The sequence below is a fragment of the Micromys minutus genome, assembly GCF_963924665.1.
Source record: "Micromys minutus genome assembly, chromosome: 13".
Lineage (NCBI taxonomy): Eukaryota > Metazoa > Chordata > Mammalia > Rodentia > Muridae > Micromys > Micromys minutus.
Window position 1 is genome coordinate 39,085,247 of NC_137982.1, and position 16,623 is coordinate 39,101,869.

At 40.9% G+C, this 16,623-nt stretch overlaps 1 protein-coding gene across 1 annotated transcript in view; it reads right to left on the reverse strand.

The window, feature by feature from the left end:
• LOC308429186 (sodium channel protein type 3 subunit alpha) overlaps nucleotides 1-16,623 on the reverse strand; it is a gene marked incomplete at both ends in the record, with an annotated part of 75,918 nt that continues 59,295 nt past the window's right edge. Inside the window, 7 exons of the mRNA XM_080927933.1 lie at nucleotides 1-1,196; nucleotides 3,285-3,555; nucleotides 5,651-5,748; nucleotides 6,811-6,952; nucleotides 7,757-7,810; nucleotides 8,663-8,935; nucleotides 12,497-12,619. Coding sequence (XP_080784059.1) covers nucleotides 1-1,196; nucleotides 3,285-3,555; nucleotides 5,651-5,748; nucleotides 6,811-6,952; nucleotides 7,757-7,810; nucleotides 8,663-8,935; nucleotides 12,497-12,619 — 2,157 coding nt within the window. The remainder of the gene's footprint in view (nucleotides 1,197-3,284; nucleotides 3,556-5,650; nucleotides 5,749-6,810; nucleotides 6,953-7,756; nucleotides 7,811-8,662; nucleotides 8,936-12,496; nucleotides 12,620-16,623) is intronic.

The window sequence follows — 16,623 nt, forward strand, 5'->3', positions numbered from 1 at the left end:
TTACTTTTGATTCTCTCTGACCTCTTTCCCTTTGACCTCTTTTTCAGGTTTGTCTTTCTCAAACTTTTCCTTGTCTGGTTTTGTGACACTGTCGTAGGAAGGAGGAGACGTGGTGGAGGAACTCCCATCCGTCTTCTCTGGGGTGGAATTCCCATTTAATTTGTCAATAACCATATCTCCTTTTATAGGCAAGTCGATCCTTCCCTTGATTGTCTCTTTGTCATATTTATTTGATATGTTTTTTAACCTTTGCTTTAAAAGATAACATCTGTAATTACGCTGGATGATAGCAGCAGACACCTCCTCTTGTTTGCGTTTCAGAGTGGTGGTAATGGGCTCATAAGAGACCTTGGAGGGGTTGGAAGCCATGAACCGATCTTCCATCTGGATGCGAAGAGCGTCCATCTCTCCACTCTCGCCCAAGACCCGCTTTGTAAAAGCAAATAAGATGTCCAGGCAGTGGATGCGGTCTCCACTCACCATGGGCAGGTCCATGGCGATGAGCTGGACTTTGTTTGGCTTTGCGATGAGGAGGGGAGGGTCCAGGGCAGCTGCAAAGTCAGAGAGTTTGCAGAACTCTATGAACTGAGTGGCGTCGGGGTCGAACTTCTCCCAGACCTCGTAGAACATCTCAAAGTCGTCCTCACTCAGGGGCTCTGCACTTTCTTCAGTGGCGACGCTGAAGTTCTCCAGGATGACAGCGATGTACATGTTCACCACAACCAGGAAGGAGATGATGATGTAGCTGACAAAGAAGAAAATCCCCACAGAGGGGTTCCCGCAGTCCCCCTTCACTGAGCTTCCTGGGTGAATTGCGTCGGGGTCACAGTCGGGAGGTGCGCTGTTGAGGATGGGGGCCAGCAGCCCATCCCAGCCCGCAGACGTGGTGATTTGGAACAGGCAGATCATGCTGTTGCCGAAGGTCTCAAAGTTGAACATGTCATCAATTCCAGCTTCCTTTTTAACGTAGGCAAAGTTGGACATCCCAAAGATGGCGTAGATGAACATGACCAGGAAGAGCAGGAGGCCGATGTTGAACAGAGCAGGAAGGGACATCATCAGAGCAAAGAGCAGTGTGCGGATCCCCTTGGCGCCCTTGATCAGGCGTAGGATTCGTCCAATCCTGGCCAAGCGGATGACTCGGAACAGGGTAGGGGACACAAAATACTTCTCTATCAGCTCAGCGAGAAACATTCCTGTGGGAAATTAAAGACTCTAGATGAACAGTGAGTATACCGATATGTATAGGAATGTTGTATGTATGTCCCTCCTTTAAAAAAATAATCTTACAAAAACCTGAACCCCACATTTGAATCCACTCTAATATTGACAGTTCAATGTTTAAGAGTTTTGTTTAAATGAATCTATGACATGATTTTATAAAAGAATGTATTTTTTTGTAAAACCCAAAATGATTTAAAATGTTTCTATGCCAATTCAGTTTATACTTATTATCCTCCACTAATACATAAAATACATAAAATATGGCAGTGAAAAGAAAGATCATTTCGGAAGTAAGTTAACTCATTGTTCTCAGTGAGAATGCCGTTCTTTAGGTTGAGAAAGTGGACCACATCGGAACTAAAGTTTCTATATTTGGAGCTTTATAATTTTCTCATTTCCCTTCTCCTCTTGTTCAAACCCCACCCTTCTTACAAGAGCAGTGTCAAATGCCTTTGCTCTTTGTTATGAAAAACTGTTAAGTGCTTTGGGCAGTGCTGGCTATATCCTGATTTTTCTCTTCTTTCCCTCCTTCCCTCCCTCCCTCCCTCCCTCCCTCCCTCCCTCCCTCCCTCCCTCCCTCCCTCCCTCCCTTCCTTCATTTCTTCCTTCCTCCCTTTATTTATTCCTTCCTTCCTTTCTTATTTTTCTCTTTCGAGTTATATACGGAACTCTGTGAATTAGAATGGAGTCTGTGGACAGTGTTCTTGTGGTGTCCTTGAACCCTTTGGATTCTACAATCCTTCCCCCTCCTCTTCCACAAGATTCCCAGCGCTCTGCACAGTGTTTGAATGTGAGTCTCGGTATCTGCTCCTATCAGTTGCTGGATAAAGTCTTTCTGATGGGAACTGTAGAGATGGGTGAGCAGTTAAGAGCACCGACTGCTCTCCCGGAGGACCAGAGTTCAATTCCCAGCACCCACATAGCAATTCACAATAGTCTGTAACTCCCGGATCTGACATACATGAAGGCAAAAGAAACAATACACATAAAATAAAAATAAAAAATTATTTTTACAAAGATTTTCTGATAATGATTGTTCTACATTCCAGTCTATGAGTATAATAGAATATTAACAGGAATCATTTCATTGACTTTGTTTTTTTTTTTTTTTTTTTTTTTTTTTTTTTTTTTTTGCCAGTCCTGTCTAGGGTTTTACGGTTTCTAAAGCCCATACCTGATCTCTCTCTCTCTCTCTCTCTCTCTCTCTCTCTCTCTCTCTCTCTCTCTCTCCTCCCTCCCTCTTTTTCTCTTCCTGTGGATCAGGATGTAAAGCCCTCCACTAATGATCTAGTGCTATTATCCATGCCTCTCTTCTTCCTGCCATGGTGACCATGAGCTAACCCTCTAAACCTCTAAGCCAGTCCCTAATTAAATGCTTTCTCTTATAAGCATAGTATCTTCACAACTGTAAGACAATGATCAAGACAAGGACTAACACTACTGTGTTATCATATGTGTTTTAAAAACAGATGCCTCACTCCTAACCTGACTCTGTTCATTACTAGCAGAATGTGGCTTGACTAGAAACCATTCCCATGGGCTAGTGTGTTTGAACTCTTGCTATGAAGCGGATGGGGGTACTATAGTAAGCTGTAGATCACTCAGGGGGTAAAGCATCATTGGAAGAAATGGGTTTGGGGGCGGGGCTTGATGTTTTATATGGCATTCTAATTTCCTGTCCTCACTCTCATCCCCAAATGCAGGTTCACCTTAACCAGCTGTACCGTGGGCCCCGTTGCAGGCTTTCCACATCATGGTAGAGTGTACCCCTACTACTGTGATCCAGAATATACCCTTCCTTTGTTAAGTTGCTTCTTGTTGCTTATTCAGTCACAGCAAGGAGACAGTTCCCCCAATCCAATATGGATAATTCAGTTTCCAGCCAGTTAGGCTTTGTGAATAAACACAGGTTTCAGGATTTTGTTGAAATATGTCAGCACTGAAAATTTCAGTCCACACACCCCACTCTTCTCCAACTGCGTTTCCGTGTCAAACCGTGAGCAGGATGTGGGGAAAATGTTCTCTAAAAGGACACGTCTCTGTAACCGAACTGTTCTTACCTACAATCGAGAGAATCACCACCACAAAGTCAAAGATGTTCCAGCCTATTGTGAAGTAGTAGTATCTGAGGGAGATGAGCTTTAGCAGAAACTCCCCAGTGAAGAGGACAATGAACACCAGGTTGATTCGGGACAAAACCAGGGTCATGTATTTGCTCTGGTCGTCCGTTTCCACCATCATGGTCACCATGTTGAGGCAGATGAGGATCATGATGCTGATGTCAAACACTTGTCTGGTTACGAAGTCAAAGACCATCCCTTGAAATTTGTTCTAGAAAGAGAAGAGGTAGGGTTAGTGGACACATTGCACTATCAGTGGTCTGGTTACACTGCAAGTAAGATCTTGCCACACATGGCCTTGGGGTATGTGTCCCCCTTACAGTGCACTAAATAATCTCTCTGCTCCATTTCACTTCCATTGCTTTTTAAATGAGAAGCATCGTCCACTTGCCAGTAATAAACATAGTTTGTTCACTTAGGTCATAGTTTGTTTCACTTATAGAAAAAAAGAGCAAAATAATCCAAAAACTGGTGGTAACTGGTTAAAACTGGTTGAAAATATTTAGAGGCTGTTTGATTACGATTATTTCTATAAAATGATTTTAATTCATAGTGAAGATTTAAGAAAAGATAAATATAGACTTTTAGATAAATAATCTACTTTATCAGTATTTAAAGAATTTCTGAAATTCCTTATCTCATCCCTCAAATAATGGTAGTTAAATTTAGCTAGTTCTACCATTTCTAGTTCTGTATGCATGTGAGTTGTTAATTCATCTGTTTTTCTTTTCATCTTTCCCTATTTATGCCTCAATAAAAATGCACAAAAGACAAGAAAGATGGCTCAGTAGCCAAGAGCACTGCCTGATTCTCCAGAGGACCAAGGTTCAATTCCCAGCACCCACATGAGGGTAATTTTAGTTCCAGGGTTCCAGACTCTGTCTTTCACCTTCCCTGGGTACAGGCACACACATGGGGCCCAGACACATGCATAAGCAAATTATCTCCCCCCCCATGTATCTTTTTAAAAGTACCTGAGTGCTTGTACAATTAATACCCATTTCAGAAAACATGCACTATTTACACTGTGTAAATACAAATGTTAAATGTGGTTTTATTAGACAATCAAAATGATTTATAATAAAAAGCCCTATGGCTTATGGAAAAAATCTAAGGTCATAAACCTACCATGTAGATATCAGTGACTTTTGGTGAAACAGGTTTATTCATTGCTTTCTATGTGAGGTACCGTCCCATCTTTCCTCTCTGCCTTACATCTCCCAGTTCCAACAGCTTTAAATATATAGTAAGGTCAAGTCACTGATATGGCTCATGAGCCTTCCAATTATGAATTTTGCTGACCATGGTTTTGTGAACAGGGAGAGAGTTATGCTATGGGCCTCAGCTGTCTCACTGTTTGCCCTATCTGAGAAGGAAGGTGAGTTAGGGTACAGTTCTGTGAACATGACCTCCCATCACCATGCTGTTCCACATTAGGAAGCATTACAGACTATGCATTTGAATAATCTTTGTTCTGTTTCAATGAAACAAAATTCTTGAGACAGTTTTCTTTTCAGAGCAAACTGGGAATATTTTCTAGCCTCAAGAATGAGAAAACCCAGAAACGCAAATGATTTTCTCATGTGTGGAACCCCAACTTAATATATATTAAGTTATAGATAAGACAAAGAGAAAGAATGTCATGAATCCAGATAGACAGAGGAGCATGAACAAGGAAAGGGTGTAAGGGATTGTGGAAAGAGATATGGAATGTGTGTAATGTGAGGTGAAACCAGCAGGCTACTGGTTACAGGGAGGAAGGCACCTTGACTGAAGGGCACAGAAAACATAAGAGAGGGCAGACAAAGATGGAAGTTATAGCAGTCTGATGATACATATGTATGGAAATGCTATAAAATATTGTTTACTTTGTATAGTGCCATAAAGGGTAATAAAAGAAGAAACAGGGAGGATCAGGAAAGAAAGAAAGAAGCCAGAATGTGGAGGAAAGGTAAAGCAATGAAAAGGGCCATCTGGGAGCCTGCATCCACTTAAAAAGTCAACATGGTCAGAGGGGCAGCAACCACACATGGGGGCAGCAGGAGGGTGACTCTTGATTTGGTGGCAGTTCTTGGGAACTCTGAGTTGAAGGTCTCAACTCACCAACTATCAAGAACGCCCTAGTATTTTAGGATCTGGACGCCTGCTACCAAGCACTGCAGAAGCTGCAGAGTCTGTGTGCAATATGGGACTCGTGATTAGACTGGCGCAATAGATTGGTGATGTCCCCCAATATGCTCTGATCCACTAGATCAGAACTGAAAGACTGTCTTAGAATTTTAGTGAGGACAAGGTAGCCTTCTTACTGCAGGTCGGGGGATGGGCTTCTGAGGTTTCTTGGAGCCAAGTTTCTTCATTGCATTGTAGTATTTCTTCTGTTCTTCTGTCATGAAGATGTCTTGACCTCCAAAGTAAACACACAGAACAGCGTGGTTACAACCCCAATCTGTGTTACAATAGTATTTTAACTGAAGTATCTCTGAGCCTTCCTTCAGTCTTGTCTCAATTTTAAATGGGTATTATCTTGCTAAATATAGATTTATTTTCCTGCTTCACCATGTATATGAAATGCAGAAGACTTTAATATTATGCAAAGCCCATAAGCACATAAAATTCTGCTTAGTCCAGCACCCTAATTGGATTATATTATGTTTACAATGAATTTTAAGGTTCTTAAATATATTTTCAGGGAGCCAGATATCTTTTCTTCCTCTCTTGCTGTTTAAAGTTTTACCGCTGTATTTAACCTTTCTAAAAAACTATTTTTGTTGGCTAAGCGATGTGATGGGAACGAGAATGACATTGGTATGTAACATGTGTCATGCTCCTTCAGTGAACATGTGGAAAAATGTACAATACTGTGCAAAGGGGGGTGAGGGTAAAAGAAATGATCAAGCAAATGAACAGGAGGAAGGAAAGTCATTGTAGACACAGCAAAAATCGAGAGAGCTGGGCTTAAGCTTACGGCTTTAATGTACAATAAAAAGTTTGCTTGGCAATGCATCTCAGGAAGAGAAAATATCACTTCTAAAGCCATGGGGGAACCATTGTGTGGCTGAGTTCCGAAAAGGTCAGAAAGGCTTGTGTAGTTGCCCAGTAACAAGTGCTGTTGGCGATGGGGGTGGCTGTGGGAGTGAGTACACGAAGGGGTAGAAGATAGAAATGAGATGTGGGAGAAGAGGCTGGGAAATCGGTGAGCTCATTCCTGCAAGACCCCATACACCCCGCTAAGAACTGGACAGACGTTGATGTACTGAAGTAACGGTTATATTACTGAGTCAGAAAGACAGCTGTAACCAGGGATGAAAGCAGAGAGGCCACTGGGGACGGCCAGTAGATTACTGGTCACGTAGTAAGACTGACAGTCATAGGAACACAATCTAAGTTATGTCATGACTCCCATGGTCCGGTTGGCTGTGTCAGGGACTGGTGCCATGAGTAGGGAAGGATGGGAGGTGAGAAATACTTATCTTCTTCTTCTGCTGGTTGAAGTTGTCTATGATGACACCGATGAATAGATTTAGAGTAAAGAACGAGCCGAAGATGATGAAGATGACAAAGTACAGATACATGTACAGGTTTTCTTCATAGACAGGCTGCAGTTTGACCTAAACAATGTGAAAATAGTTAATACTATTAGCAAAGAGGACCCTTGGACCAGATAATGTAGTGAGTGCTGTTACTTAATATGAACGTACCATGCCTTCGGATATCATTTTACAAAATAATTATTTTCTCAAACCAGCATGACATTTGAAACGTTGGCTTTTGAAATCTAATATGTTCTTCCATTGTAGCTTGCCTGACAAATATTCCTCCTCACAAGTAAAACTCATACAAATTCAGCTAACAGTCTGAGCCTATTATTTTATTATCATCGCCGCCATTATAATTATTCCAGCATTATTGGCACCATCTTCAATTTTTCTTTGATATCGCTATACTAGCAGAAAATCAACTAAGAGAAAAAGTCAGGATAAGCTGATGTGTTTTAGCCAGTTTTTTGTATTTCTGAGTTTGAGTTTCTTTGAAGCCGGCTGGCTTGTCTATGCTCTAATATTCCTGGAAGTTGCTGCATAGACTTGATCATGTTCTCCATAAAAACAGAAAAGCAAGTGACTCCTGCACACTGAGCCATCTTCGTACGCTGAGCAGCTCTATCTGCAGGACTAACCTGATGTCATATGCTCTATGTAATTTGAGGAATTTTCACAGTAGACATGTTATCTATTACATATCATACTCACAGCAATCAAACTACTATCCACACTGTGAGCACTCTGCCACCCCATCACTTTTACTGTATCGGTAAATACTTATACCAGGTAGATCCCGAGTCCCTCAGCTTACGTCCCATCAGTGTTTACCATGGACAATCTAGTAGCTGTAAATAGCATCTGAGAGCCACTTACGTCTCGTGAATCAACAGCTGCATACATAATATCCATCCAGCCTTTGAATGTGGCCTGTATTCAGTACATATTAGAATTATTAGTGAACATCTCATTCAGATGCAGTGCAGTTATCAGACATTAATACAACATCATTTTATAAGTATCTTTTCATATAAGATCATGACATTTTCTACACGGGTGTTCAGATGAGTTAAATGGGGTATCATCAAGTACCTTCCTACTGCTAAGTATCAAAATTTGTATTTAGAATTTAGGATTTCTTTACTTCTCTTGGGAGCTATTCTATGCTACTTTTTCTATAGTAAAACACAATGGAGACTTGATTAATGAAAATCCCATCTTATTCTTATCTTAAAACCTTCTAATAGGAAGATAAAAATCTGTGGCTGAAAGCTATGGTTATATTCAAGCACAACTCATTTTCACTAATAACTGATCAGCATACATGCTGTCACAAAATTAAAAAATATTACGCATTATACATTTTGAAAAGTATCCTTTGAGATTTGCATTTCTTCATATAATAGTATTACATTATTTTAGACACTATGGAAAGTCTCTGGCTAAACATTCATACATTTAATTCATTCATATAAAATATAATTGATACTCCAATATACACTTTTTTTTTTTACAGAAAACTCAACATCAAAACAATGGCAAGAATATAACAAGAAAAACACAGGAAGAAGAAAATTCTGTGAAAACATTAAAAACTGCACTCCTAGGGAATAAAACAACTGCAATGTCTTCCTCAGAGCCAAATAACTCTCCAGGGATTATCACCTACCTACCTTCCCACTTTTCCATAAGAATTATTCAGAGCACACCATGGAGGGTTGGGGTGGGCTGCTCTTGGGTACCATGTTTTGATGTTTTCAGGTTCATACAATAGCCACTTACCACTTGCAGCAATGCCAGGTAGCCAGCCCCAACGTTGTCAAAGTTGACCTTCACGTTCTTCCACCGGGCTTGCTTGCCAAGAGCCTGACAGTCGCTGAAGTTGTTGACTTCACTCATGTCGAACATGCTACCCGTTGTCATGTTCACACAGTGATAGAACTTCCCGGCAAATAGATTCACACCCATGATGCTGAAGATCAACCAGAAGATGAGACACACGAGTAGCACATTCATGATGGAGGGGATTGCACCAACAAGAGCGTTCACAACCACCTGTGGGAGGACAGGGGAGCAATTACTTGGTAAAGTGGGAGCCACTGTAGATGCGCATGCGTTCGGCATGAAGACGCATTTGGATGGGGTTAAATGGATACCTCCGTAGATTTCTAGCCATAGAAAGTTTCTCCTAGTGTTGTACATTGCATATTGATAAGGATAGACGAACATTAGTACGTTTGAAGAATTAAGCAAAAGAGGAAAGCAAAATACAGCAAACATTGAAAAGAAATGAATAAAGCCTGATATAGTAAGATGGAGTTGGAAATGTACACGGGGCGGGGAGTGGAGAAGGCAAGAATATGCATAAAATGCCAACAGAAATAACCATTTGCTGTAACACATATTAGGTTTTGTGAACATGTGTGAACTGTTGATGACCTGAAAGAGGAATTTTACAACCCGTTCACAAGTAAAGCATGAAAAATACAGAAAACTTGTATCCTCGGGTCAGGTATAATTATATGACTATGAAGGTCAGGATTATGGGTTTCCAAGCTCTTGGTTCTGTATTAAAAAAATCTCAGTCTTTTAGACATAGAATATATTACCATCAGGTTTATCATCAGATGTACGAGTACCAAATATATCCCATTATTATTACTTGGCGATCTCCCCCTTGTCTTCCTTGAGGCTGTGCTATTTGTTTCTATAAGGCTGACATGCTTAGTGAAGAAAAAGTCCCATTGCCTTTTTTTGTTTCTGAATCCCGGAAAGATGAAGATGTGTTTAAGACCTCAAGGATAGCAAACATAGCTTTCTAATACCACTTATTCTAACTCAAAGTGCACTGCATGGTTAAGTGCTTATAGTCAACAAAACTATTGTTTTATTTAAAATATGATATATATAAACCGCAAAAAATTTGGAATTCAAAATTTGAGTGTCTCCCTATATTAATTGAATTTATTTCATTTAGAAATTAAGGAAAATATTAACAAATTACACTTGTTATTTTTCTTTTTGAATTAAAACTATGTACAATGACCTTTTCTACACCTCTACATTTTTTTATCTTCAAATAGATGTTGCTATGTTTAGCTGAAATCTTAAGTATTCCATATGAATCAAAATATTAATCTAGAATATTTTCAGATTAGAAGAAAGTTGGGAGTTTTCAGATTTCTTCAATTGATATTTTCATTATGACATAAGCTATACATACATTTGTTGGCCAGGAGAGTCCTCAAACAACCCTGGCTATTGCCAAGACTTTAAGTTGCTTTCAAACTGATGGCAAGGCCCAGTGGCTAAAGACAACACCTGCAAACTCATTGAACATGGAGAAGTCAGCCAGGAGCCTACAAAGAGCCATCACACCTATGCGCAAGTATGTTTGGTACTGTAAGGTACTCTCGGGATACCAAAAAAGAAATGTAGCAATTCAGCTACAAACCCTTTGAATATACAGTGGTGTTCTGCCTGCAGTTATATAGAAATTTTATGAGAGTAACCAACCACAGTCTGATTTGACTTAAGGCCCACTTCACAAGATGGAACCCACCCACACGTGACACTGAGTGACCTAGAACCTGTAACTCAGTCCAGTGACCTAGGGTAAAACCAAATAGTATTGTTCTAAACAAACAAACAAACAACAACAACAACAACAAAAACAACCACACAAAAATATCGCAATAAAATAACATTCTGCTATACTCATAGATCAGTGTCTTGCTCGGCCACGATCAGAGAAGCTTTCTTCCTGAGGTAAATGGGAATAAACACAGAGACCCACAGCTGCACATTATCCAGAGAGCCAAAGACCTTGGAAAGCACTCCCAGCTCTAAATGGAATGTCTCCACCAACTCCCCCCAGGGTTCAGGGAACTTTGCAGAAGAGTAGGCAGAGTATGAGAGCCAGAAGAAATGGGGGGCACCAAGTAAACAAGGCCTTCTAAATCAACAGGATCCATGTGCTTGTGAACTCACAGAGACTGGGCAGCATGCACAGTCTGCAGTAGATGGGATCTTAGAGATGAAGTAGATAGACCATTCCCTCACTTCCCTCCCTAAGGCGATCTCCAGTTGATAACTCTACTTGAACATAAAAATGCTGAGATTCAAAGGGAGTCTCACTGGGGAAACAAACTATCTTAAGGCTAAGCTGTATGCGCTGCAGCCCACGGTAACACAAGCAAACCAGTGCCTTCTTTGGAGGCTCCATGTCTCACAATGTCATGTCAGGGATTGATTAGGCTTTAGTTTTATTTTAATATACATTAGCGTATATCATATGCCTAATGATACATATTCTTCCTTTTGTTTTTTACTCTACAGGTCATTTTTGTCTATATAACGGCTTCCTGTTTTGTGTTTTTATGGATTCCCGAGTGTACCAGTGAGTGGGTCTCTGCATCTGTATCTGTTTCTTGAGCTCCCCTCTCCCATTTTAATGTTTTAGGGATTTTTTTCTGTCTTATCATTGTTCCTTAGAAGCCTATTCATTTTCTAAGAGACAGAAAGGGGGTGAATCCAGATGGGAGGGGAGTTGGGGAGGAACTGGGAGGAGGAGAGGGAAGGGAAACTGAAATTGGGATATAGTATATGAGAAAAATGATCCATCTTTGGTTAAAAATTATAAAATTAATAAACCGTCTCATGAAGTCACAAAGCACGGCGTAGGCTCAGATGATGTCAGCACTGAACGAAGATTGTTATTCCCAACAGAGTTTTATGAATTTGTTAACATAGGCAATCAAATAGAACTTGCGCTGGGCGAGCCAAACACGGTCTCTCTGCTCAGGGCCGCAAGAGCAGCTGGAGGGTGGTTTCATTTTCCGTGATGAGTAAATTCTGCAGTCAAGGCTGAAGGGGTTTATTGCCCCAAACAAACCACTTCCTAATATAAAAACCCCATGGCCTTGAAGAAATTCAATATCCGTGTGCATTTGCAAAGCAGATTAAACAAAGCCGGCCTTTGTGCAAAGCAGTTCTGAAGGCGTGGCAGCGTGCATTTTACAGTGAGAGACAAGATGCACTTGCTGAGGGAGGGAGCAGGGAGGACAAGGCTGGGGCTGTGGGAAAAGCAAGCCTCACTCAGAATGGTGCCTAAAAGATCCATGAAGTGAAGTCAGGCTTATTAGAAATATGTAGCTAATTATCCTAGCAACTTGCTTTGGATGTAAGGGATGGATGTACCGGTTCTGCTGGATTCTATGATTTACATTAATTCAAGAAACAAAGCATTCTGAAATCACTGTGCCTTTAAAACTAACCTGCTACCCTTTGAGGACCTCAAACTTATCTACTGAAGGTCTTGGTGGGATGATTGCTGTTAACATTCATTTCAAAGTACCAGAACAATAAAAGTAATAGCATGAGGAAGGTGTGTGTGTGTGTGTGTGTGTGTGTGTGTGTGTGTGTGTGTGTGTAGCTCTGTCTCAATTTCCGAGTGTGTATTTAAATAAACTGCAGTTTCCAGAAGGCTTGCTGCTCTCTTTGACTTTAGCCCTGAATTATCCAATTTCGTGAAGAGACTACCATGGTTCTGAGTCATTCGTGGCACGGCACGAAACTCTGACTTGAGTTTTAGAAAGCGTCACTGAATCTTCTTACCCTCATGCCTTCAAAGCGGGATAAGGCTCGGAGCGGCCTCAGAGCTCTCAGTGTCCGTAGGGATTTGATGGCACCAAGTTCTGAGTAACCAAGAGCATTGGCTACCAGGCTAACCAAAGAAACCTGTAGATGGAAAACAAGCCATTAATCTGCTACAAAATAAACTTCTAGAAAGAGGCACAGCATGCACTGGCCATTCTTTTTTGAGAATCAATAGCATGTGAATACAACCCTTCATTTTTATCTCCGGCACAGTTGCACCATCTGATGCTGCCTGCCTCAACTGGAGCTGTCCTTTACCTACCTGGAAGATGTGATAGTTGATCATACTAACTCTTACCAGTGGGCTATCCCACAGACCCCTGCAAAGTAAGTGTTGGGATTCTGTAAACCCCACCCCTCAGTTACCTAGCAACAGCCAGGTATACCCCCACTTCTCAGTTACCTGGAAATAGCCAGGTATGCTCTGCCCCAGTGACCTGACACTATAAAAGGGGCTGCTTGCCCCCTCCTCCCTCCCTCCCTCTCTCTCTCTCTCTCTCTCTCTCTCTCTCTCTCTCTCTCTCTCTCTCTCGCCTCTCATGTTCTCTTGCTTTCCCCCCTTACCCCTCCTCTTCCCCTTCCCTTTCCCCCTCTCCCTCGATGTGCTCATGGCCAGCCTCTCTACTTCTCTATTCCTATCTATCTATCTATCTATCTATCTATCTATCTATCTATCTATTTATCTATCTCTGTCTCTCTATTCTCTTTCTGCTTCTACTGTCCTTCTAAGTATCCCATAACTTGAATAAACTCTATTCTGTACTATTTGATCTTGTGGCTGGTCCCTCAGGCGAAAGGGATTCCCAACATAGGCCCCCCAGAGGCATCTCTCTTGCCCCCAGGCCTCGCTGCATCTTCATGGGCCATATATCCCCCACTCTCTTCATCCTTTTCCTAACAGTATGTGTATTTTTTTAACCACAGGTAACTCATGGCTTAATTCAAAAGCCTGATCTTTCATAGACCTTTGCTTAACATTGCCAAATAAAATGTAGACTACTCTTCTGAATTTTATGATGTTGAGGTTATAAATCCTAGAAATATTTGCTAGGTAGCAGAGTTATTCAACTGACTAGATGTTTAATTTCTCCTTCTGTATCTTATAAGCATTTTATTAGCTGGGGTGTAACTGTTTTTAATATATCAAATATGGTCTGACTAGATATACATTAGTAGAGCCATTGTCTTCTGACTGAATCATTTAGCATATCACTTATAAAATTCAAAACTACAATGTTTTGAACTAGTAAGAGGGCATTTATCTGAAAATATTTTATTTTCAGCAGATTTTTAATAAGAATACAATGCTTCCTCACAGTGATCGTGATCATTCATCTTTTAGATACTTGTAATTATGTTGAATTTTAGTTAAACATATACAACATTAAATAACATATCTTTTGGGGGTCAGAGGACTTTAGTTTGAATTTCTTTCAATATACTTTGATGCTACAGGCACATGTCTGAAGAAATCTGAACTGCTATTGTCTCCAACTCATTGGTGAGGAAGCTGAGAATTACTCAGAACACACATATCCTGATCAAAAAGTAAAAAATAAAATACGGGAAGGAAGAACGGATGGAAAAAGAAAGGAAGGAGGAGAGAGGGAAAATGGGGGAAAGATGGGCTGGAGAGTTGGCTCAGCAGTTCAGAGCACTGGCTGTTCTTCCAAAGGACCAGGTTAATTGAATTCCTAGCATCCATGTTGTATGGCTCACAACCACCTGTAACTTTAGATCCAGTGTCCCAATGCTCTTTGCTGTCCTTCTGAGGGCACCAGGCACTTGTGTGACATACACACAGAATGCAGGCAGAACACCCACACATGTAAAACTTAAACACTTCTGAAAAACTAAAAGAAAGAAAGATTGAAGGGTGCCTTTAATCCCAGCACTCAGGAGGCAGAGATATGGCAGATCTCTGTGAGTTTGAGGCCAGCCTAGTCTAAAAGGGGAGTTCAGGGTAGCCAATTCAGGGTAGCCAAGGGTTACACAGAGATACCCTCTCTCAAGAAACAAAAGCAAAAACAAAGCAATCAAAGAAACAAACAACAGCAGCAGCAGCAGCAGCAGCAACAACAACATAAAACAAAGGAAAAGAAAAAAGAACATAATTCTCATATAGGAAGGGGTGATGTTGGAGAAGACTGGAACCCAAATCATCCAACTTCAAATCATACTTTAACTTTTACATACCCTTAAAAATGTGTTTCTAATCAGAGTCATAGAACACATAAAATGACTCCTGTGAAGATAACACATCAAAATTCTTTATTTTTTTTCGGAAACATTAATTCGTTATATGAAGAACACAAGAGCTTAATTTTCTGTGTAAAAGCAGTTGGGAGACTAAGGAAAATCTCCCTGTGATACCCTGAGGCATGATGGATCAATCAATCCAAGCAAACTGGGCATTGAAGAAGAGATAGGAGCTTTAAAAGCAAATGCAGCCCCTGTCCCTTTTGGGACCGATTAGCATTACTTACGCATAAAGTCTAACAGAGTTAGTTACTTGAGTGTTAAATTTCATCAATGACACAATAATTTATGAAGTTTTTTTATTTATGCCTTGGGCTTGTTACTATAGAGGATCAGGGAAATCGGAGTGGTTATCAGGGAACTCATAAGTTTCTATGTTCCAGGCTCCTATCTCAGGAGACATTCACAAATGTTTAATTTTATTTGTCTGGAATCATACCTAAAGATGACTATTTCTTGTTATTGTTCTCCTTCTCTTTGTCTTCCCCTTCCTCTGCCTCCTCCTTTTCTTCCCTGTGTACCTTGGTTGTGCTGGAACCCCCTTCTATAGCTCAGGCTGGCCTCAAACTCAGAGATACACCTGCCTGTGCCTTCCAAGTGCTGGGATGTGGCACTGCCACCTGACAATCTGAAGAATTCTTATCCTCCCAACCACGCCCTTTATTTAAGATGAGGGCTTTAAGCAGAAGTGGCTGCTCATCCCTCATGAACATAACAGACATCAGCTAATACTTTCAAAGAAGAGGAACAGCTTTTCTTCTCCTTTGTAGACACAGTGGGTAATGGGAGCGCAGGAAGTCTTGTTTTTAAAGGTTTGATGCATTGCTGGCATTCATTCACCCAGAACCGGAATGGCAACTGCTTGAGAGGCTGTTAGTAAAGCTGAACTTTTAATGGCCTTAGAGGTCGGAGGACAAAATATCAGACCTGCACTGAGATACAACTCGAGCCCTGAAACACTCCTTTCCATACATATGAATGTGTGTATATATATTTTCATATATATATTTAATTTCATATATGCAAATATCTCATATGCATATACACACATACATACATATATATACATATTCAATGTGTGCATGCGTGGTGTCTAGACCAGAGACGAGCACTAGTGCTTTCTTCGGTACTGTCTCTCTCATTTACTGAGACAGGGTCTCACCCTGAAGTTGAAACTTCCGGCTTCAGCTGCATTGTCTGCCCTGTGAGTTTCAGGATTCTCTGGTCTCCACCTCTCCAGCATGAGGTTTAGGGGTGCAGGTAACTTGACTTTTTGCATGAGTGCTGGACCTCAGATCACAGTTAGCAGCTCTCTACCTTAGCCAGCTCACCAGCCCCTTATTTCTGTACTATGAAAGCTTCAGGACAGATCATCAAAGATTGGTTGACTTTGTGGGGATTTGTGATGAATTTGATTCATTTTGGAAAATAAAGGGGGTATTTGAAATTTCCACGGGTTGGTTATAGGTTTGTTTAATCAAGCAATTTAAGATAATTATTTTCATGCAAGTATCTCTAAGACTGTCGCAATTTTAATTGTGCTTTACATTTGACAACTTAAAGCAGGTCCCCTTATATGGCAGTGTTGGGACAGTGGCCTCGAATGATGGCCCAAGTCCAGCCAGGCCTGACTGTTAATAGGGAGACAGGAGAACTGTTAGCAGGTAAACACAAACCCACACACAGCTTTCCTTAGAAACTTTATAATGCTGGTTGCAAGACAGAAAGTAGCTTCCCCTGCCTCTGCATCTGCATCAGCTCCTGCCTCCAGCTTCCTGCCTAAATTCCTACCTTGTCCTCCCTCACTGGCCAAACAATAACACATG